This window comes from Sapajus apella, unplaced genomic scaffold (genome assembly GCF_009761245.1).
Source record: "Sapajus apella isolate SASKATOON/1434 unplaced genomic scaffold, GSC_monkey_1.0 scaffold23, whole genome shotgun sequence".
NCBI classification, from domain to species: Eukaryota; Metazoa; Chordata; class Mammalia; order Primates; family Cebidae; genus Sapajus; species Sapajus apella.
In genome coordinates, this window is record NW_022436963.1 from 19915585 (window position 1) to 19942982 (window position 27398).

At 38.7% G+C, this 27398-nt stretch overlaps 1 protein-coding gene across 3 annotated transcripts in view; it reads right to left on the reverse strand.

Moving 5' to 3' along the window:
* Positions 1–27398, reverse strand: part of TAFA4 (TAFA chemokine like family member 4) — a 209587-nt gene that overhangs the window by 27263 nt on the left and 154926 nt on the right. For all 3 annotated transcript variants that reach the window (XM_032290432.1, XM_032290431.1, XM_032290434.1), the window contains one exon: positions 2217–2372. In XM_032290432.1, coding sequence (XP_032146323.1) covers positions 2217–2372 — 156 coding nt within the window. The remainder of the gene's footprint in view (positions 1–2216; positions 2373–27398) is intronic.

Here is a 27398-nt window from a genome sequence, read left to right on the forward strand (position 1 = left end):
AAACAAGGTAGTTTGCGGTAAGATATTCATATTTTCCTTATTAAGATGAAGATACGAAAAGTCATCACTGCCCTATCAGTACTTTTTAGGTACCCATAAAAGTGCTTTGAATATTGTAAAACATTATTCTTGGTTAGAGTACAAAAAGAATTTGTTACAAGATGTTTAAGGCCTACAGAGGCAAGCAAACACATTGCCTGTGAAGAACAATCTGTGATTAGAAAAGTCCATTCTCCACTGTGCTAAAACTTGTTTATGGGCCAGCCAATGGGGAAAGATCAAAGTAAGAGACCACGTCCCTATCCACAGGCTGCTTACATACTAACTGAAAGGCATATGTTTTTACCACAACGTGGGATGAATATCATGAACTGGAAGTCCAAGATGATACAAGAACTTAAAAAAGATTTGAAAGGAGAATAGGAAGAATTAAACAGACTAGTTTTGTGTCACGGAGAGGAGGGCAATGATTCAGGCAAGGCATATAAATTAGTAACGTGCAGAAATGAAAAGAAATGGGAAGAACTCTAGATTGCCTAGGGTAGAGTGCTTGAAAGAGAACTGAGACAGCCAGATCTTACAGGACTTTGCAAGCCATGGTAAAGAACTTGGAATTTATCTTCAAGACGGGGAAGCCACTAAATTGTGATTTTCACTATGGGAGTGTCATGATCCATTCCATTTTTGTATATAATTCTGGCTACAGAATGGAAAGTGAAAGGAGAGGCGTGGCACACTCAGCAAGATCTAAGGGTGTGCCCTTAGATCCTGGACTGTGGAGGTAGCAGTGGGGATGGAGAAAACTGGGCTGACTTGAGAGACAGCCAAGAGACAGAATGGTTGTGATTTGGATACAATTGATGGAGCAGATAAATACATTAGACTTCCCTAGCTGGATATATAGAAACTCAGCATATTTCTTTTAAATGCCATTTTTCAAATGTTAAATATCTTCATCTTTTTTTATAGGTTCATAATCATTTATCAATAATCACCAAATCCAAAAAGCTCTGGAAATTCAAAGGTTTTCTGTAAGATGACAGCAAAACCTAACTTGAATTAACATGAAGTTCTTTATCCAACCTTATCACATCCTGCATGAATATTCATATATTTCACTGAAGACATAATATTTCTATGATTATGGGGTACAAGTGGAGAACACAGTAGGTCTATAAGTTAATAGATGGTATATGTACTATGTTACCCACATAAAATATGAACAAAGTCTGAATTCAGCAACACATTTGGCCCCCAAAGTTTCTGGTAAAGAACTGCAGGTGGAAAATTTCCACTTTCACTTTCCTGCTTTAAAGGTGCCTGAGATGGTGCTGATATATACCACTGTAACCACACAGCCCACATAGTTGTGTATATCTATGTGTGTGTTTGGTAGGGGGAATGGGCTGCAGGTAAATCAGCTGTTATTGTTCACTGTGCAATATGATCAGGAGTTAAGAATGTGTGTGTTTTAACTACTGACCTTTAGACATATATCAAATGAGACTGGACATGTTCATTTTCAGGGAGTTTTCATGACACTGCAGAGCAATTGCTACAGGACTAACCCCATGTATCTGTTCCCCTGGGGACTGACACTTGTTTCTACCACAGTGTCTGCTGGAAGAAGCCAGGGGTATCAAAAGAAATCAATCCCAGCCTCTACCTACAACCATCAACTTTCATATATATTTTTTAACCACTGGCACAGCGCTCTGCGAGGGGATTTGGAGATTACAAATCAATGGTACCTGATTCCAAACTATTCCCAGGGAAGTTGTTCCAAAGAGGATGTCCTATAAATGTTGGTTAAAATGATACACTAGTAATAAAGAGGATACTAATCTGTAACACCAAGCATGAAGTGAGAAAGTCACACTGCTAAATTTGAATACAGCATATAAGAGGAGGGAGAACAGAGCATCTGGGGAAACAATTCCTTTGGTGAGTGAGATTTGGGGACAGGTGGGCAAAAGAAATTGAAGCACATCTTCCCAACTGACCTATAATATAACTCTCCATTGTCACCCCTTGAGGGACATTATTGAAGACTTACCTGAGTCATTAAGAAATTTTTGGAGTTGTATTTGTGTTCACTTTTGGATTAAAACTGATCTCAAAGCAACCCTAGGTTTCTTTGGGTTGCAAAGACAGTGAAGTAGGGAGATTCCTGGTGGGTTTCCGCCTATCAGAAATACTGACCAGAGAGGTCTTACCTTCAACACAAGAAGGCTGAGCTCGAGTTGTGCCTGCCACCTGTCCCGGGAAACAAGAGCACTTGACCGTTTGAGACCTCTCTTCTATGCGGTTCTTATTGCAGCACCTGTGCACGGCGACCACCTCACAGGTCCCTTGCTTGATTTGGTGGTGGCCTAGTAGGTAATGGAGAAAAACAGACCCAGTGCTGTTAGAGGGAAATGACACCACCACAACCAGAACGATGCTATGTTTTCCAACTTCCCCTGCTATGCTTATGAGTCTTTGTAACTTTTTATTTTGATACCATGTCATTTCAAATTTATATAAAGGCGGTAAGAAGAGTGTAAAAAGCTTCTATGAACCTGTGGTAGGCAGAAATGAGGCCTCCAGGATCTTCAACCCCTGCGGTCACACCCATGGTTATGTTATGTCAATTACATGACAAGAGAGATTTTGCAGATGTGACTGAAATTAATTGGTTGCTTTTTGGTTTTTTTGAGACAGAGTCTCACTCTGTCACCCAGGCAGGAGTGCAGTGATGCGATCCCAGCTCATTGCAGGCTCTACCTCCTGGATTCAAGCGATTTTCCTGCCTCAGCCTCCTGAGTAGCCACGATTACAAGTGTGTGCCACCACACCGGGCTAATTTTTGTGTTTTAGTAGAGATGGGGTTTCATAGTGTTGGCCAGGCTGGTCTCAATCTTCTGACCTCAAGTGATCTGCCTGCCTCAGCCTCCCAAAGTGCAGGGATTATAGGCACGAGCCACCGTGACTGGCCAACTTGTTGATTTTAAGAGAGGGAACATAGCCTGGATTATCCAGTGGGGCCAGTGTGATCAAATGAGCTTGAAAAGCAGACAGATTAAGAGCACCAGGTGCCATTACTGGCTTGACGATGGAGGGGCCACATGTCAAGGAAATGGAGATCTCATTTCTACAACCTCAAGAACTGCCAATAACCAAAGTGAGCCTGGACGCTGATTCTTCCCCCAGAGCCTTCCATAAAGGAATGCAGCCTGCTGATACCCTGATTTGAACCCAGTGGCAAAACCCTGAGCAGAGAATCCAGCCACGCAGTGCCAGACTTCTGACCGGCAGAAACATGCTGCTAAATCTGTGGTACTTTGTTACTGCAGCGATTGCTAACTAATAATACATTTCACCCAGTTTCACCAGTTGTTAACATGTGGCCCCATCTGCATTATCATTCACTCTCTCATGTTTTTCTAAGCCATTTGAGAATAAGTTTCAAGCATGATGCCCATTTACCCCTAACTACTTCACTGTGTATTTTCTAAAAACAAAGACATGAGGTTACATGATGATTAAAGATAGAAAATTTGGCATGATGCAATGCTACTATGTAAAGTAGAATCTATATTCAAATTTTGCTAATCTCCCAATAATGCCTTTTATAGCTATTTTCCCCCCTGCTCAGAATCCAACCAAGGTGCATGCATTGCATTCAGTTGTCACGTTTCATTAGCCTTCTTTATTCAGAAACTCCTCCTCAGTCTTTCTTTCTTGACCTTGACATTTTTCAAAAGTTACATGCCAATTAGTTTGCAGAATGTCCCTCAGTTTGGATTTGTGTGATGCTGCTTCTTGATTATATTCAAGCAATGCATTTTTAGCAGAGTTCCCCAGCACTGATTCTATATTCTTAGTGCATCATATCAGGAAACAATGTCTTTTTTTCTCCATTATCCGTGTTATTACCTTTAATTACATGGTTAGGGTGGTATCTGTCAGGCTTCTCCATTGTAAAGGTATTATTTTTCCCTTTATAATTAGTAAGCATTTTGAGAGAGATATATTAGTGAGACTATGAATATATCCCATTCTTTATCAAACTTTCATCTACTAGTTTTAGTACCCATTGATGATTTCCACCTGAATCAGTTATCAATATTATAGTTGTAAGATTGATTCTATGTTAATGTTCAAATCATCCCAGATCTGGACAAGAGGAGACCCTTCGTATTGTCCTACATCTAGGCAGGAGGAGCTGTGTCAAATTCCCATCGTTCTTTGAGAATTTACTAACCTTCTGACCCTCAAGATGTTCCAGACTTAGCTGGTATTTTCCCTGCCTCCATCATTTCTTCAAGAATCCTTGATTGCTTTTCATGGGGCATCAGATTTAGGAACCTGAATCTCAATGTGTAGGTTTACTCATTACAAGTAGGGAGTGATTCGGGCCCTCTCAGCAAATAGGTCAAGGAATTATGTGTGCAGGTACAGCATAAGTACACACTGATGTCTCCAATTCCAATCTAGTAATTTACATTGGAATCCATTTTATCAGTTAGGAGTCTTTTGTTGGAACAACAAAATCTGATTTGAGCTAACTTAATGCAAAGAGATTTTACTGGAAAATCAGGAGTTTGTAGAATGAAGAGCAAATGTAGCTTAACCATAAGTGGAACCACTCCCATGGCTCAGCCTGAGTAATTCCACTCTGAATCTGTCATTCTGCTCCATGTGTCAGTTCTAGGAAGGGGTACATCTGACTGGCCTGGCTTAGGTCACGTGTCAACTACAGCAGCCATGCTCTAAGATGCTCCCCTGTCATCCCCACCTCCACGTATTCACATGTTTGTGCTGTCCCTTCCCATATGGTATCAGGGTTGGTCTATATGACCAATAGCATGCAGCAGATGTGCTGGTCTGTCAAGTCCAAAATTAGGTGGCTGTCATCTCCAGACCCTCAGATCACTCACTCACAGGAAACCCTGGCATGAGCAGACCTACAGACAGTCCTAGGTAGTAAGAAACAGAAGCGTCCTGACAACAGCTGTGTCAGTAAACTTGCAAAAGAGGGGTCCTTGTGTGGGCCCCTCCCACATTAAACCAGAGTTGGTCTGTGTGACAAGAGCATACCACAGCAGAAGTGATGGTTTGCCACATACATGATTAGGGGATAAGACAGTGGCACCGTCACTCATGTTCATCATGTGTTCTGGGGAAACCATGTTGTGAGCAGCCCTATGTGGATGCCCACATAGCCAAGAACTAGTCTATTGCCATTGATCACATGGACACATGTGGAAGTGGATCCTACAGCCCCAGCCAACAGCCTAACATTACTCTCATGGGAAATCCTAAGCCAGAACCACCAAGCAAAGCCACTCCCAGATTCCTGATGCTCAGAAGCTGTGTACGAAATAATAAGGTCTGGTTATTGTTTTAAGTTTCCAAGATTAGGGGTGTTTTGTTACACAGCAGTAGATAACTAATATACCAACTCTGTCTATACCAGGCTGGAGAGACTTGTCTTTGCTCTGATAAAAATAACGTAAACAAGATTGTAGAGGTTCTGTTCAGAAATTATTAAGGAAACACAACTTTTTCAAGTACCCTTGAGTGTGCTCATAATTTTCAGATACATCCATTTACATATAAATTGTTATGTGAATTGTAAGCAATTTCATCTACTCATTAAAAGAGGTTTCCCTGAGGATTCCCACTGGTTAATGCTTTGCTTGGTTTCTGTTGATGCATGTGTTTCAAAATAAAACCAGTTTAAAAATATTCCATGATTCAGACTTTGTATCCATAAAGACAGGCTTTCCAAACAATAACCTCTGTATTATTCTGAATTTTTTCTGGACCAACACTGCCATACCATCTTCAATGTTGATGGCAGCAAAATTCAATTACTGGTAAGAACAAATGCTAAGGCAAAGTTTCATTTGTAAAATACACACAGACAGAACCAGTGCCCAGAGAATCAAACTACCAGCAAGAGAGAAAGTTTTCAATCTACTACTTAAGAAAGCATGAATATGGAGAAGTGATTAAAATGATAAGCCTAATTAAACGTTCATAACAAGAACGTTGATTTCCCATAGGTAGTTGTATACAATTGTAAAATTAAATAAATAGTAATTATAATCTCAGTAAAGTAGTATAAAACTTTAGCACTGAGTGAGCAGAAAAGGAAGGGCTGGGAAAGATTGGAAGGGAGATTCTATCTTTGGTTTCCAATTGCAAATAAGAAACTTCCATTCAAACATTCCCTGACAGCTAATGACTAGCCATGTACAGGGGCCAGGATGATTCATTCACAGTTGTTTCTCAGGAAGCATTCTCCCATTGGTCATTGTCTCAGTCTGCTTGGGCTGCCATAACAAAATACCATTGACTGGGTGGCTTAAACAACAGAAATGTATTTTCTTATCATTATGGAGACTGGGAGTCCAAACTCAAGATGTCAGCCTGTTTGATTCTTGGTGAGAGCTCTCTTCCTGGCTTGCAGACAGCCGCCACCTTGTGTCCTCACATGGAGAACAGAACAAGCTTTGGTGTCTCTTCCTCTTTTAATAAGGACACCAGTCCTGTCAGATTAAGGCCATGCCCTTAAATGACCTCATTTAGTTTTTATTACCATCTCACAGGCCATCTCTCCAAATACAATCACATTTGGGGTTAGGACTTCAGCATGTGAACTTGGAGAGGATACAGACATTCAGTCCATTAAAACCCATCATGCCATGGTTAGATTACTAAATGACCCTTGAGAGTCTGTAATGAAAGCAGCTTTAACCTCACCAAGAAAATTAAAAATATATGTGTAACTCTTGGAACAGTCAAGAAATGAGCTGGACATTCAGTAATGCTACGTTTACTTAGAACTCTGTTTCTCTGCAACCACTCACAAGTAGAAATGGATTATTTTCTATTCAAACTTACAACTGGTCCACACTACCCTGAATAATCAACTTGCCTGATCCAGAATTTTAATTATTTATACAGCAACAACTATTGTACTTCATTGATTTTAAGATACATATTTTTTTTCACCTTTTAACACATTAGGAGGTGACATAACTAATAGCACCTTACAATTATAATTGGCACTGCTTTTCTGTCTTAGGAATACACGTAATAGTGGTATATCTCACAACTGATGGCATCTTAGATTCGATGAAATATAGATTTTAGGTACTGTTTGAAATTTTTTTAACAAATACCATCCTATGCAATCTTATAAAAATGCTATGAGGTAGGCACTATTTTTCACTCTGATTTTAACAAAATGTACAGAAATTAACTAATTTGCCCACGGCCTCATAACTAGAGATTGGGAAGAGGTGATATTCAAACCTAAGGATGAAAGAAAGGTTCGCCTCTTGCTTTATAGCCTGTATTTTGCCAAGTAAAGCCAAAAATGGCATCTCTACCTCAGCAAGCCATGGGATATACCTCAGTTTCCCACTGACAACATCTTTTTCTATTTGATGACAGTGTTTGTGAGGTTCCACACAGTCTTTTCAGAAATTTGTGTATTGGTGATACTGGACAACTGATGTGGTTTGTCTGTGTCCCCACCCAAATCTCATCTTGAATTGTAGCCCCCACTATTCCCACGTGTCATGGGAGACACCTGATGGGAGGTAATTGACTCATGAGGGTATGTCTCTCCCATGCTGTTCTTGTGATAGTGAATAAGTCTCACAAGATCTGATAGTTTTATAAAAAGGAGTTCCCCTGCACATACTCTTTTGCTTGCTGCCATGTAAGACGTGACTTTGCTACTCCTTCACCTTCTGCCATGAATGTGATGCCTCCCCAGCCTTGTGGAACTGTGAGTCCATTAAACCTCTTTTCCTTTATAAATTATCCAGTGTTGAGTACTTCTTTATTAGCAACATGAGAACAAACAAATACAACTATTATCTTTGAATAAGGATATATTTTTGTTTCTTTGTAATTTCCTGGCACAGGAGGTAGGTACTCAGAAACAGATACTTAAAGTTCCTCAAAGCCTGATGGCAGAAAATAAGGATCCAGTGTGAATGGCACAGAAATTGCTGCATATAATTGAGCCGTTCATGTTATAACATTGTATTAGTTCACAATCTCCAGAGAAACAGGACCAGTTGAATGTACACATAGAGAAAAAGAGACGTATGTTAAGGAGTTGTCCCATGCAATTATGGTAGCAGGCAAGTCCCAAGATCTGCAGTCTATTAAGATGGAGACTCAGGAGAGCCATTTGTCTAGTTTCAGTCCAAGTGTAAAGGCCTACTGAAAACCAGGCGAGCCAATGGTGTCATTCCCATTTGAAGGTCAGCAGTTTTAAGACTTGAACTGAAAGCCAATGTTTCAGTTCAAGTCTGAAGGCAGGAGAAGACTGATATCACAGCCAGGCATGGTGGCTCATGCCTGTAATCCCAGCACTTTGAGAGGCCTGGGCGAGCGGATCACCTGAGGTCAGGAGTTTGAGACCAGCCTGACCAACATGGAGAAATCCCGTCTCTACTAAAAATACAAAATTAGCTGGACGTGGTGGCACATGCCTACAATCCCAGCTACTCGGGAGGCTGAGGCAGGAGAATTGCTTGAACCTGGAAGGCGGAGGTTGCAGTGAGCCAAGATCACACCACTGCACTCCAGCCTGGGCAACAAGAGCAAAACTCGGTCTCAAAAAAAAAAAAAAAAAGAGACTGATATCCCAGCTCAAAGGCAGTCAGGCAGATAGATTTCTCTCTTACTCAGGAGTGGAGCAGCCTTTTTATTCTATTCAGGTCTTCAGCAGATTGGATTGGATGAGGCCCACCCACATTTGAAAGGGCCATCTGTTTTACTCAATCCACGATTCAAATGTTAATCTCCTCCAGAAACATCCTCCCAGACACATTGGGAATAATGTTTAACCAAGTATCTGGGCACCGCATGGCCCAGTCAAGATAACACATGAAAGTAACCATCACAAGTATCTTACAGCTATGTATAACATATAGTAGTGTAGGATGGGGGGATAAATGGAAGCTGAAACAGACTAGAAACTAGCAGCTTTTGTTAGAAACTTAATTCTCTAGAAAGGTACAGGAGGGATAAGCCTAGTACCAGAGAGTGGCCACTTCAAGTAAATTCACTTAAAACAAAGATGATTTTTTTCTCTTAAACAGCAGGGGAACATAATGGTGTGGCAATCCATCTTGAAAACTGAAGCTAAATATTGAGAACATAACATGAGGCCCATGCAATAAGTGAGAGGTTGCAGATGAAACTTCTCATATGGAGTTTACTTTAAAGTTTTGAAGTGTGAATTGGAGTAGGCAAGACTGTTATCCAGAAATGGGGTTGCTCCTAGGAGGGAAACTGGACAAAGAAAAAAACTAAACACTGTCCCCTTCATGCTGTCTGTTAATCCTTTCAGTGGCTAGGCTACTTCCCTTCTGGCTTTGTCTGGGTGGGCAGATGGGAGGTAGATGTGTAGGTGCTTATTTCTATTTATTTTACCAACTCTTACGTACAGCATACTATGTGCCAGAGACTGTTCTTGGTGCTCTCTGAGACATATTTTTTAAGTGGGGAAACTTGAAACTGTTACTCAATTCCTTTCCACACTTCTGAAATTGCAATCGGGCTGCATATTTTCTGTTCAAAAAAGAAGACTTAAAATACTGGCAGGGCTGTAAAATGTGAGATGGCTGTTTCCTCATTCACCAGAATAGTTGATATAGACACCATTAAAAGTGTTATGATAATCCTTACAACAAAAATTGATTGCTTCAGGACTGCTATAGAGAATGGATTAACTTTATCTAAAGAGTAAATAGCTTAAATACATATCTTTTTTTCTTATTAAATATACTTTTAAGAAAAGTTTCAAATAACAGAAAAAAATACCAATTTGTCCCAGTGCAGGCAGGGCTTTTCTATCGTAAAAGGGGTAAAACACAAAACCACATCTGCAATAGAAGTTCTCCAGCTGAAACTACTTGAAACTTAATAGAGACACAGAAAGCATCAGATTAGGGAGACTTTCTTCATGCTATTATTTCCCTTGCATCCTTTTCCTTTTGTTCAAATCCTTTTTCCCCTTCCTCCTCCTGCCCAGCACTAGAAAATATACCCTCAAAGAGACATCTCACACTCCACTGATGATCTTGGAAGGCATTTGTTTGATTTCAGAGTGGTTTTCTGTATGGCATTTTCAGCGTCTCTCTCCATGGGAGCAGAACAGAGGAAAGAGAAGGATAAATACAAGATTTCATGAAATGAAAGCAGAAAATGAGGCCATGGCTAGTTGCTTCTCTTGGCAAACATGCCCAGTATTCCCAGTTGCAGTTCTCTTATAATTCTCAACTTTCTTCCCCTATCTCTGTCCAAACTTGGCTTTTAATCAAGAAGGAAGACATCGCTTTATAGAAAATTATAGTAGCCATTCAATGGAAAAACTTGGTAGTTTAGACATGAAGACAAATACCCACTGAGCCCCTACTATGTGCCAGGGCCTCTGCCAGGTATTGAGGATAGGCCAGTAAGAAAGAGAGACACTTCCAGTCTCAACAAGTATAGATGGCAAATAGAATTATCTGACTGTTCTCCTAAGATGGAAGTGGATTTATCTTTACCAGCTAGTAACAAAGGACTGCGCATTGAACTTAAGAGTCAAAAGAACTGAGCTGGAATACCAGCTTCCAAACTTAGGTAATTTGATTAAGCCTCTCAATCTTATATTTTGCATATGTAAGTAGTATATGATAAAGTTTAAATGGAGTGCTTAATGAACACAGTGGACTACTTGAAACACTGTAGATACTGAATAAATGCCTTTTGGCTTTTATTACATATTTATTCAATAATTATTTGCTAAAAATTTACTCTTCGATGAACACATGCTAATACAACACTGAACAAAACAAGCAAAAAAACTGTCTTCCTTGAAAATCTTTTGTATTATAGTGATAGAAAAAACACAAAGAAAGATGCAATTTAAAACAGGAAGAGCCTAAGAAACTAACATTTGAGTACTGAGTGAGACATTAAAGCTGTTGAAAGAAAAAAGCCTTGCAGAACCTGAGGGGAAAATGTCCCTGTGACTGGAGCTGTGTCAGAGAAGGGACAATAAGGAGATGATGCCAGAAAGACAATAAAAGTGTGTGTGTGATTACATGGAACTCATGGGTCACTATAGAGGCTTGAGATATTTTGAGCTTATAATGACTTAATGTGACATATATTTAAAAGAATCTACTGTGATCAGAGCAGATTAAAGAGGGGAAAGGATGGAAGAAGCAGAGACACCATCTCCTGCCACAGTAATCCCTGGAGAGCTGGTGGTGGGCTGGACCAACGTGGTAGCAGTGGACTTGAGAAGAAGCGGTTGGATTCTGGAGGTAGAGGCTTCTGGATATAGAGATTCTGGATGTTAAGAGGCTAACTCCAAAGTTTCGAGTCTGAACAAGAATAGCGGGGTTGTCCCTTAAATAAACCAGGGAAAACTCGGAACTTGGTTGTTAAATTTCATATTCTAATTAGTCACCTAAATGAGAGAAGTCCAGACATTTAAGTCTCAAGTTCGAGAGAGGAGTCTGGCTTTAGGATAGACATTTCTTATTATTGGCCGTGTGTGTCGTATTTAAAGCCATGAGACTAGATAAAATCCCAGAGGGAAAAACTGCAGCTAGGGGATAAAGAACAAGATCACATCCATGTTAAGAGACTGGGAAAACCACAAGTGGCCTTAACTTAAAAAAAAAAAAAAAAGTGACAGAAAAATGGAAGTAAATATTGATTGGAATGGATTTGAGAGAGAACAGAATTCAGAAACTGTAGACAATAACTATAGTGACTACTTGAGAAATGGTGTTATCAAGGGAAGAAGAGAAATGAGAATGCCACCAATAGGGTATAAAGATGTTATACAGCTGACATTTTTAAGATGTGAGAAATTACATACAGCATATGTGTATGCTATGGGGGAACGTCTCAGAGAGATGTCTGAATAGGTAGAAGGAAATGGGGAGAGCATCAAAGGAAAGGCAGGGTTTTTACAGGAGCACAGATGGTTCATTGACAGTATTCCTTGCCCCAATTTTTGATATGTTACATTTGTAGTAGATGGTCTATTTGCAGGGTATGGTTTTTGCTATGTATTTCTTAAATTCATCAGAATAAAAAAATATGCCTTGCTTACATAAAACTAGTCCCCATTCAACACCAGGTGCTGTCTTGGTAAGTCTGTCTCTCAGTGACTGTCTAAAATATCCTATGATGCAATTATTACAAAAAGTGAAAAATCTCATAAAATCAATAAAAGTGATTTTGGGGCCAGGCGCAGAGTCTCACACCTGTAATCTCACCAATTTGGAAGGCTGAGGCAGACAGATCACTTGAGGCCAGGGATTCAAGACAAGCCTGGCCAAAATGGCAAAACCCGTCCCTACTAAAAATGTGAAAATTAGCTGGGCATGGTGGTGCATGCCTGAAATCCCAGCTACTCGGGTGGCTAACGCATAATAATCACATCAACCCAGGGGGTGGAGGTTGCAGTGAGCCAAAATCGTGCCACTGCACACCTGCCTGGGCAGCAGAGCCAGACTCTTTTTTTTGTCTTTTTCTTTTTTTGAGACAGAGTGCTGTTTGAGAGCTGCCTGAACAGCATTCATAGCTATTAATTGAGAATTTGGCAGATTTAGGTCAACAATTAAAGATGAGATGGTCAACTGAAATATTCAAAAGAGAGTGATTTAAGTAGCAAAGGCCTAAAGAGAGACCTTTAGGAAAATTGGCGAAGCTCTTGAATGCTTTTGTGAACATCTATAATTATGTGGCAAAAGGTAATTGTAAACCAGAGGATGATATATTAGGCTATATTACATTCTTTCCCCTGAATAGCCATGTAGCAAAATCCAGTCGAAGAATTCTATCCCAGCTCTCTTTTCCTTTTCCCCTAGAGCCTTCTTCCTATACCCAAAGAAATAATATATTTTCTAACTTTGATATATTTCAAGGAAAATTTCTCATCTGCTTGGAACACTCTGTCTTTGTGAGATTAACTATTATTGTTTGATTCTAATAGGTATTACGAGAAAAGTTATTCAATGGGTCAAAAATCAAAACAAAATAATACTACATCCTAACCAACATTCCTCAGTCTCTTACCTTACTTTTTAAGATATCTAAAAACCTCCCAGACTCATCACTTCTAATAAGTCTTAAATTTGTCTTCCCTTACTACTCAAAACACTACCTTTTCTAAGGACTTTCCTTTTGTCATTTTTCTTAATCAGAAGTCTACTATCTTGTTTACCACTTTTTGTCAAGAATATCATAGATTTGAAGGTTCATAATATCTCAAGATGATAAACACCATGGAGTAAATGCTCTGAGGAGGTCTCATCGTTAGGTAAACGTTGGTCTTTAGAATGCATGACGCAGACTACACACACACACACACACACACACACACACACACACACACACACAGAGAGAGAGAGACTATACCCACATACACATATACATATGCATCCCTCTTTATAATATACAAGTTAAATAAATAACATATACCTTCAAATGTTATACTGAGATATAACTTACTTCTTAGTGAACCTAATCCACTTATATTTTGTAAACATTCCATCAAACTATGTTATGAACTGTACTGTATTTGTCCCCCACAGTAGGGCTGTATTTGGAGATATAGCTTTAGGGAGGTAAGTAAGGTTAAATAAGGTCATAAAGGTGGGGTCCTAATCTGACAGCACTGGTGTCCCCAGGGTACGAGACATCAGAGAGGTCATTCTTCCCCATGCTCACACAAAGAGGCTATGTGAAAACATAGCAAAAAGACAACCATCTGCAAGCTGGGAAGAGAGCCGCAACTGGAAACTGAATTGCCAGAGGTCCAAGATCAACAACTTCTTGAAGGTGTCAGACTTCTAGCCTCTAGAACTGTGATAAAATAAATTTCTTTTGTTTAAGCCACCCAGACTGTGGTATTTTGTTATGGAAGCCCCCACTGTCACTTAGTAATTATAACTTCATAGGCTGAAAAAAAAAAAGGTGAAATACTTCATATTAGGGAGTAACACAGGAAAAATAATTGAGCAAAACAGATGAGTCAAGGGGCTCATCTTTTGAAAGAGAGCTGGGATAGCATTCTTAGACTGGATTTTGCTACATGGCTTTTCAGGGGAAACAATGTAATATAGCCCAATATGTCATCACTCATGTTTCTGAAAAGTCTCTCTCTGTGTGCTTATACATTTAGTAAATTGGCCTTTTAGCCCAATTCATTGTAGATCACTGGGAAATATCAGCGATAAGATATGATCTTCATTCTCAACTCTTGGTAATTTTAACCAAGTCTGCCTCTGTTTGTACCAACATAGATTATTACAACAGCAAATTGTATTACAGAATGGTCTTACTGTTGGAAAATATATGTGGTTTGTCACTTACTTTCAAAATTTCAGGAAAAAAAAAAAGAAAGCTAGACATGCAGATATGTAATTAGTAGTTCTAATACAGTAGAATGTAAACAGGTGGCAAATCTAGTAAGGAATATAAAGATGTTCATCATACTTTTAATGTTTCTTCAAATTCGAGATATTTCCAAATATGGAGTTGGGGCAGAAAAGTTAACATTACAAACTATAGCTAGAAGCCATTATACAAGTAAAGCCCCCAGACTCCTCTGTCAAATAGCTGCTCTGCCATCTCTCTACTCTGCAAGGTTTTTAACAACTGGCTTCACTCCTCTTTGCCTTGGTTTCTATAGCTGCAAAATAATAAACCTTTCGGGTCTGATGTGAGGGTAAAATGTAATATAGATAATATGCTGAAATGGCACCTTGTATGTAGTAAGTATGCAATTAATAGTAGAAATAGTAATAAAATAATAAAAAAATCACAACTATTATTATAAGCGATTTAAACTACTACTAAACTGGAAAGATCTGGAAATAAACATTTTAAAACTTTGATTCAATTGGTTGTTGCTTAAACTATATTTCTCAGAATAAATGAAAAGTAAATGCCTTCTAGGAAAAAAAAAATCAACATTACAATGGCCCCCCTTACCCAACTGCTGTTCACTGAATTTAAGATTTGAGATAGTTGGCAATCTTTAATTTTTTCCCCACCTGGTGCATTACTTCCTTTATTTCCCTCCCAAGTATTCAGCCAATGAATTAACCCCTCAGCTCTCTCACCAGAAGCCAACCCATGCCAAATTTAGGGTATGTCCAATGACCTGAGTCATGACTGTCATCCCTGTTACAATGGACTGTACTAGGTATTCCAGTTCCTGTTTGTCTGGCTCTGGTTTTACTATTGCCTAGTGCTTTTAAAGGTTTCAAACTCAGCAGGGCCATTAGGGAAGAGGAAATCAAATGAAGTGGCTCCCATGCTCACTGAGTACCTTGCTTCTGAAATAATATAGTTGTGAAGACATAGATAAGACTGCAAAAACCTCTCCATTTGAAGGCAGTTGACAAGCAGGGCACTGACACTGCCCTTCACTGGCATCCTCCTTCTACCCTAGTCACCCCCCTTTCCCAACATCCCTGCAAAAGGAGGGTGACAGCCAAGTGTATGGTTAACCAAAAGACAAGGAAGCCAGAAGGAGAATTGAAATTGCTGTGTTCAGTTTCACAGAACCTGTTAGAAAACTACACAGGTTATATTTAGAATAAAGCCAAATGGAGAGTTAGAAGATAAAAATAAACAAAAGGACTTGCTTTAGTCCTTATAAGTCCTTTTCAATATGTACATTTGTGATTTCAACAACATTTCATACACAGCTGGATAAATTTCTTATTTGTTTTTCTACTAAATTTGTATGCAGGACCATCTTGGTGCACAAAAATAAATAAATCTCTGTATATATAATGTAGAAATTGGTGATAAGTTTCCACTTGTACATTTTAAATATAAAAACTGTATTTGTCTTGTTAACATTTTCCCTTAGGAAATTTTGTTCTATTTTAGCCCTAAGTAAAACATGCTCCAGCAATAAGCTGCATTTTTTTTTATCATAACCTACACCATATTTTAGGCATTAACCTCTCTCTTAGAAATACTATTTTTGTTTACACACTATACATGTCAATATGTATCTAAGCCCAGAATTAAAATATTAGAATGCTACTCTCATGTGGCACCATGGATCTTTCCTTAATAGCACTTAGCAGAACCAGATTTCAAATGATTTTTAAATTTCTAATTCCAGTTATTAAAGATGGTGGAGTAACCACCTGTGTTTATCTTCTCTCTTTCCTAAGAACCCAAAAAACCAAAGAAAAGGAAGATATGAGATCCAAACTCAGAAAAGCAAAGTACAGAAGTGAACACATCAACTGTTGAAAGACATTTAATAGCCTTTTGGAAGATGGAAAGCAGGTGGATTAGGAGTGACTGACTGAGACAGGCAGACGTGGACACTGAGGGAAAGAGACTGACTCACTTTCAAGGACCTCATAGGTGCTTCAAAGCATGGGTCTGAGAGCAAGAGGCCTGGCTGCCCATCAGCGGACTCAAGAATAAGTCCATTAGTCACCATTCTCATCCATATTCACAGAGTCTATGTTTCCATAAAAAGCCACAACACTGGGAGAGAGTCTCCAATGTGAAACAGACCAAAATAAACAAACAGAAAAGACAGAACTAGAAAACGAAGAATCAATGACAAGGAACAGAAAAATACCTAAGCATACCAATAGTAGTAGTACTACTCAAAAAGGAGATAAAGAGAAGGAGAAAGAGAATGATTAGCACTTACAATGTGACAGGTACCTAAAGTTTATATGTACTTCCTCATTAGTTTTATACATGTGAAATCAAATACAGAATGAATACACACACCTGCACACATACATAATCTCATTAAGACTTTGATAATAGGGAAGGTAAGGGAACAAGATAAAGTTTTACAAGGTCACTGTCAAATACTCTTAAAAAAAAATCTTACACATCAAATCTAGGCAATAAGGATTCTCAATGCTGTTAACCTTTCTGCTATGATACTTCTCAGAGAGAGGTATGTAAAGATATTACAAATGCTATGAGAAAAAAATCAATCACAATAATACAAAAGCATTCTTCAATTTTTTAATAGCTAAAATCAATTTTTCCTAAACAAATCTCAGAAAATTCAAAAAGCAAAGATAAAGAGATGGAAATTACAAAAGCAAACAGAAAATACTTAGAGAAACAATCGAGATGGCCCCAAATCCTATTTTAGAGATAAAGAACAACTACAGAAAGCATAGTAAAGATATTGCCAAAGAAATAATACATATCCAAGATCAGAAAGACTTGAATTCAGTTAGTGTCCAGAAGCATGGGTGAAGAGCACAGGTGCGACCTCATGGAATTCTAATTTTGGGGGACAACAAAAAGAAAACTGTGAGTTTTGAAAGGTCAAGGAAACAAATATTAATGTGCGGAAAAAGAAATAAAGCAATTTTAATAGACTTCTCAAAAGTAACGCTGTATGCTAAAAACCAATGGACTCATGCTTTTAGAGGTCAGAAAAAGATTTCCACACCCAACAAAACTATCAATTAAAGCGTGAGACTTAGCAAATATTTCAGATCCTGCCTAAAAACTTTTTGTTTTAATATTCTTTATTTCAATAGCTTCTGGAGTGCAAGTGGTTTTTGGTTACATGGATGAATTGCATAGGGGTAAAGCCTAAGTAAGATTTCAGTGTACCTGTCAACTAAGTACTGTACTCAAAACTTTTATTTTCACTAACACAATTATTTGGGAATTTACTAGAAGATATGCTACAGCAAAATAAAGGAGAACAGTTAGAAAGAGAGAGACATGCGACCAAAGAATCCAATTCAAAAGAGTGGTGAAAGGAAGCCCCAGTCTCAGTTTTTTAGCTAGCCAGAATAAAAGAACCAGAAGAGAAGGGAAAGCCAGAATTAAAATCATCTCTAGAACAAAAGGAAATTTGATAACATGCATAAGCTAAAAACAATTACGCATAGAAATAAAGCAGTTAGAAACAGAAAACCTGTCCAAGAAAGGAAACACTATATATTAACAGGTTATATCTAAAATCTAAAATTGATGTATCAATAAATTACAGCATATACATATTGATTAGAAATATGGTGTTAATATAAAATATATCAAAAAAGAACAGTAATTACAACTGAAGAGTGGAATTTGGGACACAGAAAGGTAAAGGAGTTAATTTTTCACATATATGCCAGTATTATTTTGATAAATCTGATTATATATTTCAAAATCTCACCAGATGATTTTCAAACCATAATGTCTTACATTCATAGGAAAATCCTAATACGTATACATGTGAATATACATTTTTTCACATATCACATAAATGTATGTGCACACACATACATCTACATGCACAAGAATTTATTCCTTTGCATTTGATAAATATTTCTAAAAATCTGTACATTTTCTATCCTTAGCACATTCTTTTCCATAATGCTAAGGTTATTTTCAGGTTAAAAAAATCAAATCTTTATTTGCTACATTTTTCAGATTTACTTAAGCAGCCAAACACCCACATGCACACACAACTTGTTGTAAGAATGCTGACTAACAATTGTTAAAATCTGCAAAATATAAGATCCCCAAAGCATAGGCAACAAAAGCAAAAATAGATAAATGGGATTACATCAAACTCAAAATCTTCTGAGTAACAAAGGAAACAATCAGAGTGAAGAGCTGACCTGCAGACTGGGAGAAAATATTTGCAAACCATACATCTGAGAAGGAATATGATCCAGAATATATAAGGAACTCAGCTCAATAGCAGAAAAAGCAAATAATCCATTGAAAAATAGGCTAAAGACCTAAGTAGACATTTCTCAAAAGGTGACATACAAATGGCCAAAGGTATTTGAAAAAATGCTAAATATCACTAATAACCAGGGAAATACAAATCAAAACCACAATGAGACACCACCTCACTCCAGTTAGAATGCCTATTATCAAAAAGAAAAAAAAATTAACAAATGCTGGTATGGATATGGAGAAAAGGGGGTAGTTATACGCTGTCGGTGAGAATGCAAACTGGTACAGCCATTATAGCAACCAGTATGGAGGTCCCTCAAAAAATTAAAAATAGAAGACTATCTCATAATCTAGCCATCCCACTACTGGGTATGTATTCAAAAGAAATAAAATTGCATGCCAGATAAATAGCTTCAGTGTTTATTGCAGCAGTATGAATAGCTAGATATGAAATCAATCTAAGTGTCCATCAGTGGATGAATGAGTAGACAAAATATCGTATATATACATAATGGCATATTACTGGATCATTAAAAAAAGTGAAATCCTGTCATTGGTGACAACATGGATGAATCTGGAAGACATTATGTTAAATGAAATAAACCAGGCACAGAAAGACAAATCCTGCATGATCTTACTTACATGTGCAATCTAACAATGTTGAACCCATAACACTAGAATAGTGGGAAGCAGAAGCTAAAAATAGATGAAGTGAAAAAGAGATGGGGAAGAGACTAGTCAATGGCTAGAAAGTTACAGTTACAGAGGAGGAATAAATTCTGGTGTTCTATTGCAGGGGTCCTCAACCCCTGGGCCATAAACCAGTACCAGTTCATTGCCTGTTAGGAACTGGGCTGCACAGCAGGAGGTAAGTGGCAGACAAGTGCTTCATCTGTATTTACAGCTGCTCCCCATGGCTTGTATTATTGCCTGAGCTCTGCCTCCTGTCAGATCAGCAGCAGCATTAGATTCTCATAGGAGCATCAACCCTATTGTGAACTGCACATAGGAGGAATCTAGGTTGCACACTCCTTATGAGAATCCAGTGCCTGATGATCTGTCACTGTTTCCCATCACCCCCAGATAAGACCAGCTAGTTGCAGGAAACCAAGCTTAGGGATCCCACTGATTCTACATTATGGTGAGTTGTATAATTATTTCATTATATAGTACAATGTAATAATAACAGAAATAAGGTGCTCAATAAATGTAATGTGCTTCAGTCATCCCCAAACCATCCTCCCACCCTGGTCCATGGAAAAATCGAGTTCCATGAAACCAGTATCTGGTGCCAAAAAGGTTGGGGGACACTCCACAGTAGGATGACTAGGATTAACGGTGGTGTATATCTGCATATTCTCACTCATAGGTGGATGTTGAACAATGAAAACACATGGACACAGGGAGGGGAGCATCACACACACGGGTCTTTTGGGGGGAATGGGGGAGGGACAGCGGGAGATAGGGAGGTTGGGGAGTGATAACATGGGGAGAAATGCCAGATATAGGTGACAGGGGGATGGAGACAGCAAACCACATTGCCATGCGTTTTTGTTGGTTTTGTTTTTTTAGGTGGATAAAAACAGCTTTACTGAGACAGCAGTGTTGCAGCTCTGTGAAGCTCCTTCAGGGCAGGGCTACCCTACAGGCAATGTGCAAAGAGTAGCAGCTCAGGGCAGGTTTACAGTCATATTTATATCTACTTGTGATTATATGTAGATTAAGGGGCAGTCTATGCAGAATACATATGCAACAATGCTACATGTCCTGCACATGTACCCCAGGACTTAAAGTGCAATAAAATATATATATAACAGTGGTGTATATTTCAAAATATCTAGAAGAAAGGATTCTGAGCATTTTTACTACAAGGATATAATAAATGCATGAGCTGGTGGATATGCTACCATACCCTGATTTGATTTTTTACACAACGTATACATATATAGAAGCATCACACTATACCCCATAAATATGTACAATTGTTGTGTATTAGTAAAAATCAAAAAAATCCCAAAAACAAATGTAGAAATCCCACTCAGTAGCATCCTCATAATATTTAATTAACAATCTTTTCTTGCACACCATCTCTTAGGCTATAAGCTCTGTAAGGACAGGAAACACAACTCCTTTATTTGTGGATGGACCCCTGTAGTAAACAGTCAGTAAATTCTTTTTGAATTCAGGAGTTAATCCTTTTAATCCTCTTTTTCATACATGGCTTACATGAACACAGGAAACAACTGCCATGTAAAAGCTGTATCAATGGCCACAAAACTGCCTGGGGTAACTTTCTACCGTGAAAACCCAGGAAAAACATCCCTGCATAGGACTGTGCCCATACTCCAAGCTAGTCAGGAAATCAGACTCATGAAAAAAAAAAAAAAAAAAGAATCTAAATATAATCCCATCCAAATGCCAAACTTGTTACATTGCAGATTTTGGTTTGTGTTCATTTTTGTTTTCTGTTTGTTTTTAATACAATCCTTGCAAAAAACACTTTGTCAACAATATCTCTCTCCTAAAAACATGACTGCTTTAGAAATGATGCCAAAACTGGGTCAGTTGTAGGGGTTATGCATTTTACATGCTGTAAGAGTAGAAAAGTTTGTGACAGCCCAGGACAGGTTGATGATAGCATGTTTTGAAATGCCCAGAAAGTCTGGTAGGAAATACCATTGCTGATAAGAGTGATTATCTGTGAGGAAAGAGACTGAGGAGAAAATTTCTGAAATAAGCAAAGGCTGGTTTTATAAAAATAAAAGCAATTATAAAAATGGACGTACACAAAGCAGAAGCTCTCTTAACCAATGTTCTGAAACAGCAATTTCAAACTAGGGTATGTGAACCCCCAGGAATACGTAAGGAATTTCCAAGCGGTAGACCCACAGACAGTTTTTAAGGAGTCAATTTCCAGATTATCCTGCATACATGTTTTAAATTGGGATGATGATGATGGAGGAACATGTCTGCTCTCAAGACCCACCTCACCTTCTCCCACTTTATAAAGAGTAATTTTTTGTGCAACCATATCTTACTGATATAGGAGGAAGGCAGGGAAGTGCTAAGTAGAGAAGGGTGGGGTGGCCGTCAAGGGCTGCACCCTCGGGCCTGTGCCCACTGACCTAAATGAGGACAGGCAGTTCTGGTTTTGTGCCCAAAAAGTTGCTCTTTGGCCTGCCATACTCCCATTCTGTGCCCAGAAAAACCTGAGACCTAGAGGGTACACACACAAGCGGCTGGATGTCGAGAGGTACAAAAGAACACACCAGCAGACACCAGCAGACCAGCAATGGCAGAACGATGCAGACAGACACCGAGGGGAGTTTGGCCCCAAGGGGAGTTTGGCGGGGGCAGTAGACTGAAAGAGAGTCCAGCCCGTGGGTGGCCTGACTCTAGGGGAAAACCATCTTCCCACTCCACCCACTTCTGGCTCCCCATCCATCTCTCTGAGAGCTATCCTCCACCACTCAATAAAACCTTGCACTCGTCCTCCAAGCCCATGTGTGATCGATTTTTCTGGTACACTAGGGCAAGAACCCTGGGATACAGAAAGCCCTCTGTCCTTGTGTTAAGGTAGAGGGTCTAACTGAACTGATTAACACATGCTGCCTGCAGATGGCAGAGCTGAAAGAGCACTCTGTAACACACACCCACTGAAGCTTTGGGAATTACAGGCACTCCTAGACACTGCCGTGGAACTGGAGGCCAAAAAGCACTCCCCATGGCCTCTGTACCTGCCCATCTCCATATTCCCTTTTGGGGTTTGATCAGCAACTGGGCAATGAAAATATGAGCCACACCCCTGTCGCACTTCCTATGAGGGGAATAAGGGAACACTCCCATCTCATTCCTATGGTACTAGGAGTAAACACTTACAGATTAAAACCCCAAAAAAACAGCTTAAAATTTTGTATTATCAAAAGGACCCCCCTGCAAGAGTTATTTCATTAAAAGATGAAATTCCAGTAAAATTTTATTAATGCAGAAGAAGTTTAGATGTCAACTTAAAATGTTCAAAGGGATTCAGAGGTGTCAAGACCACTCACCACCCAGTGCCTTTCTAGAATATTCTAATGGATTACCATAGCACAATGAATGCTTTTACATAGGAAGAGAAAGAGCTGAGCTTCATATTCACCAAATTTGTGCATTACCAAACCTACTTACATCATTTGTAGTAGCTGGAGTCATGCAACCTAATTGAATATTGTGTAACTAAGAGAATTGCTTCTTCAAAAAGAAATCCAAATGCTTGAAAAGACCCAAAGGCAAATTGTAAAAAAAAAAAAAAAATGCAACCAAACGAGGAATCGGCAAAATAAGCATAAAAGCGGGGATTTTTTTTTTTTAATTCTGTGAGGCTTCATAAGTGTCTAAGGCCCACACTTCATTTTAACTGGAAAACTTGGAATTCAGGGATGACATAAAATAGGTGAGCTTTATGGAAACAAGACCATATGGAATTCAGACTTTAGGTCCATGCTCCAAGAAGAGCCTTGATCTTACATCAAATGATTGGTAAATGAGTTCATTTATGGGATTACGTTCAAATAAAATATTAACACACGTGTGATGGTTAATTTTAGGTGTCAACTGGATACTAAGGATTATCTAGAAAATCTATAAATTATTCTGGGTGTTTCTGTGAGGGTGCTTCCAGAAGGGGCTGGCATGTGAGTCAGTGGACTGAGTAGGGAAGATCCATCATTAATATGGGTGAGTGCCATCCAATTAGCTGGAGGCCCAGATAGAACAAAAAGGCAAAACAAAGGTGAATTCTCTTCCTCACTCTCCTGGAGCTGGGACGCTTCTCTTCTCCTGCCTATAGACATCAGAACTCCAGGCTGTCTGGTCTTTGCACTCTGGGGACTTAATACTAGTGGCCTTCAGTCTTGGACTGAGAGTTAAACCATTGGCTTCCCTGGCTCTAAGGCTTCTGGACTTGGACTGAGGCAAGCTACCAGCATCCCAGGGTTTCCAGCTTACAGACTGCCTGTCATTTCTCAGCCTCCATCATCTCATAAGCTAATTTTCCTAATACTCCCTTCTCAACCATACATCCATCCATCCATTCATTCATTTATCCTATTGGCTCTGTCTCTCTGGAGAACTCTGAATAACATTTCATGTTTGATCTTTTTAAAACAATAATTCCTTCTCCAAATGACTTTTTCTGTTAAACCAGAAAACTATTGGTCTCAATCACCTATATGAGAGAGTATCTATTAAAATAAAAAGTCATGATTAACTACAGCTCAGTCATTCTCAAAAGGGTCCCCTATAATAGAGGATACTATAAGCAACAGAAATTATGGAACCTAACTGAATATTGTGTAAATGTTCAAGACCGACCCCGCTTTAGATGTCTGTCAGGCCATCTGTACTTCTGACCATCCTGACTACAAATTCAGGGGTTCCCACAAGACCCTCAGCTTTGGTAATTCACTAGAATGACTCACAGAACTTACCAAAGCTACATATATATACATATATATACAGTTGCAATTTTATTATACAGGATACACATCAGGCAAGGTCTGGAAGTATCCTAGATGTGGAGTGTCCATGCCCTCTTCCCTTGGATTCAGGGTGCAACACCCTCCTGGAACATCAATGTGTTCACCAATCAGGAAGTTAAACCAAGCTTTGGTGTCCTAAGTTATCAGGATTTCATTACTTAGGCATGATTGATTAACTCACTGGCTATGTGATTTAAACTCAATCTCCAGCTCCCCTCCTCTACCCATCCAGACACTGGAAGTTCCAATCCCGGTCTTTCTGATAACCTGCCCCCACCTGAAGTGAGGTAAGGACTCACTGTGAGTCACCTTAGTGGCATATCAGAGACACTCCTATCAACAAATTCCAAAGATTTTCAAAGCTCTGTCCCAGGAACCAGATATATTATTTATTATACCACATCAGGTAAATTAAAATGGTGGAATGGGGATAATTTAGTTAAGTTTCTAATAAAATTTTTGTTTAACAGATGAAGATTAAGAGCAGAGAAGCTTAAGAAGACAGGAGGACAGGAAAACAAGGAATAATGTGAACAGCAATGAAAAAACTTCTAGCAAGTGTGAGGCTTACTCAAGGAATAACCAACAGCCGAGGATCAGAAACATTTTGTCAACATGTTTGTCAAAAGAGTAGTTTTCATTCAGAATCAATGTCTCTGGAGTGAGAGACGAAACTGAAATGGACCTTGCTTCTTCATCCAAGAGACAAACTACAGCAGTCAAGCTAAGCCTAGGGGTAAACATTGGAGAGGCTAACAATAAAAATGGGGATCTTCTTCCAAGCTCTGGTCCAAGGAGAGGTGGCAATACTTGGAAAGGAAGCCTCTGGAAGAGGTAGTTTACTCCTGTAAATACCTGCTAAGGTTAATAGCAACAAAACCCTGGAATTCACAACCAAGGCCAAATGTTTATAGCATATTGTTAGTACTACTGAATTCTTTCTGTTCCAAGCATTAGACAAATGGAAATTACCCCATACTTCTGTAGGAGACTACATTTTATTGACTATTTAATACGCATTATCTCCTTTGAAATGGCTCTTGAACTGGAGGGAAAGACAGATAAGACCATGAACACAGAGGCACTGCTTGTGGAAAGGAAAAGTCTCTCCACACTCTCTACTTTTAAGAATCATCAGAAAGAAAACCAAGATAATACAATTAAAAGGAATATCAGTAAAGGTTAGGCATTCAACCTGAATCTTGCCTTTTACTTTTTAATAGCCTTTTACTTTTTTTACTTTTTAATATGAGAGAAGCAATAGAGCATAGCTGAATTAATCAACAAATGGTATTGGGTCAGCTAGATAGCCACTTGGAAAGAAGTAAATTTGAATTTATATAAAATGATATATGTCAAAATCCACTCCAAGTGAATCAAGAATTTTAATGTAAAATAATACACTATAAATGCACTATGAGAAAACATGAGAGATTCTCTTTTTATTCTTTCATTTAGTAGTAGGAAAGCCCTTTCTAATCAAAACATAAAATCAGAGGCATAGGGGAAGAAAACTGTAATTGACTCTGTGAAAAGGAAATCATGTAGCTAAAATTTAAAAAAATAAAAATTAAGTCAAAACACAGGAGAAGGCTCTACACATGTACTCAGGATATTAAAAAATTGCAAAAAAGAAAGCTACTCCCATCATAACAACAAAAGCTAGATAATGTACAAAATCTTAACTATTGAGACCCTCAGAACGTAACAAAGAATGGGCGAACTAAATTGCAAAGGATGTGTGAGGATGTTAACTGACATTTGTTAGAGCAGGGAAGAAAAGGTAGCTGCTATAAAGGCAGATAATCAGAAAGCAACTCAAATTTTAGCTATTCATTAAAGCTGCATATGAGCTTGCAGCTTCTGACACAACAGGATTTGGGTGAATTTGTACTGACTCTTTTCCAATTTCCTCCACTGGGTGCTCATGAGAAAGGTTGGGGACAGGGCAAGAGAACAGAGAGAGACTCACTGGGCAGTGTAGGTTTAGATTGGGGATAAGCTGTCACTGTGAAATAGACACAAAACACAACGTTGGGGAGATCATGTGGCAGGAAACCTATTCCCTCCCCAAACCACCTTCCCTCTACACATACAAGGGAAAATTCAGCTGCCATAGAGAGTAGCAGCAACACTGAGAAAGCCGCACTCTTGGAAGCAGAAGAGCCAAGAAATAATACCCCTGTTCCCAACTCAAGACTTGAATTTATTCACAAGCAACTCTAGTCTACCTTTGGGGAGGGGACAAGAGTAAGGAGGAGATCTCATGTTGCGGGGTGTTCAGGCTGTGCTCAAAGCTGAGGGTAAAGAAGGCAAGTGAAGGCTGTAGGGGACCTGGGCAATGACAGTGACAATCAAAAACAAACCCCGCTTAGCTGCTGGCCAGATCAGCCCAACTCCTGGCCTGACAGCAGAAGAGATAGGCCTGTTTCCTGTCATAAATAATATTTATCTCAGGCTCTTCTTCCACACATAGTGTCCAGCATTCAATAAAAAATGATGAGATTCACACAAGAAAGCAGGAAAAAATGACTCAGAAGACAATGGAGCAAGATCTTTGAAGTACTAAGAGGGAAAAAGCAAAAAACTGACAACCCAAAATTTTATGTTTAAAAATGAAGGCAAAATACAAAAAAGTATAAAAATTAAAGTAGAATTCCAAAAGTATTTAAAAATGGCAGAGTAACAGAGGAACGGAGGGACATAAAAAGAGAGGCAGCAAGTAGAAAACAAAAAAATAAGCTGGTAGGCTCAAACCTAAACATATTAATAGTTATAATACATGGTAACAAGCTAAATAATTCAATTGAAAGGTAGAGACTGTCAGATTAAACAAAAATAAGACCCAAATATGCCATCTATAAGAGGTTCACTTTGAGAAACAGGAAAATTGAAAATAAATGAATGAAAGAAAGATATACCATACAAAAAAAAAAGTAGGCATAAAATGACTGGAATCACTATATTAGTAATAAATAAAACACATTTCCCAACAAAGGGAATTATCATGGATAAAGAGAAACATTTCATTATAACAAAAGGGTCAGTTTAACAGAAAGATACAGGAAGACTGAAACTGTATGCTTCAAAATATATGAAGCAAAAGTATTGAAATTAAAGGGACCAAGAGACCATACTACATCCATAGATGGAGAT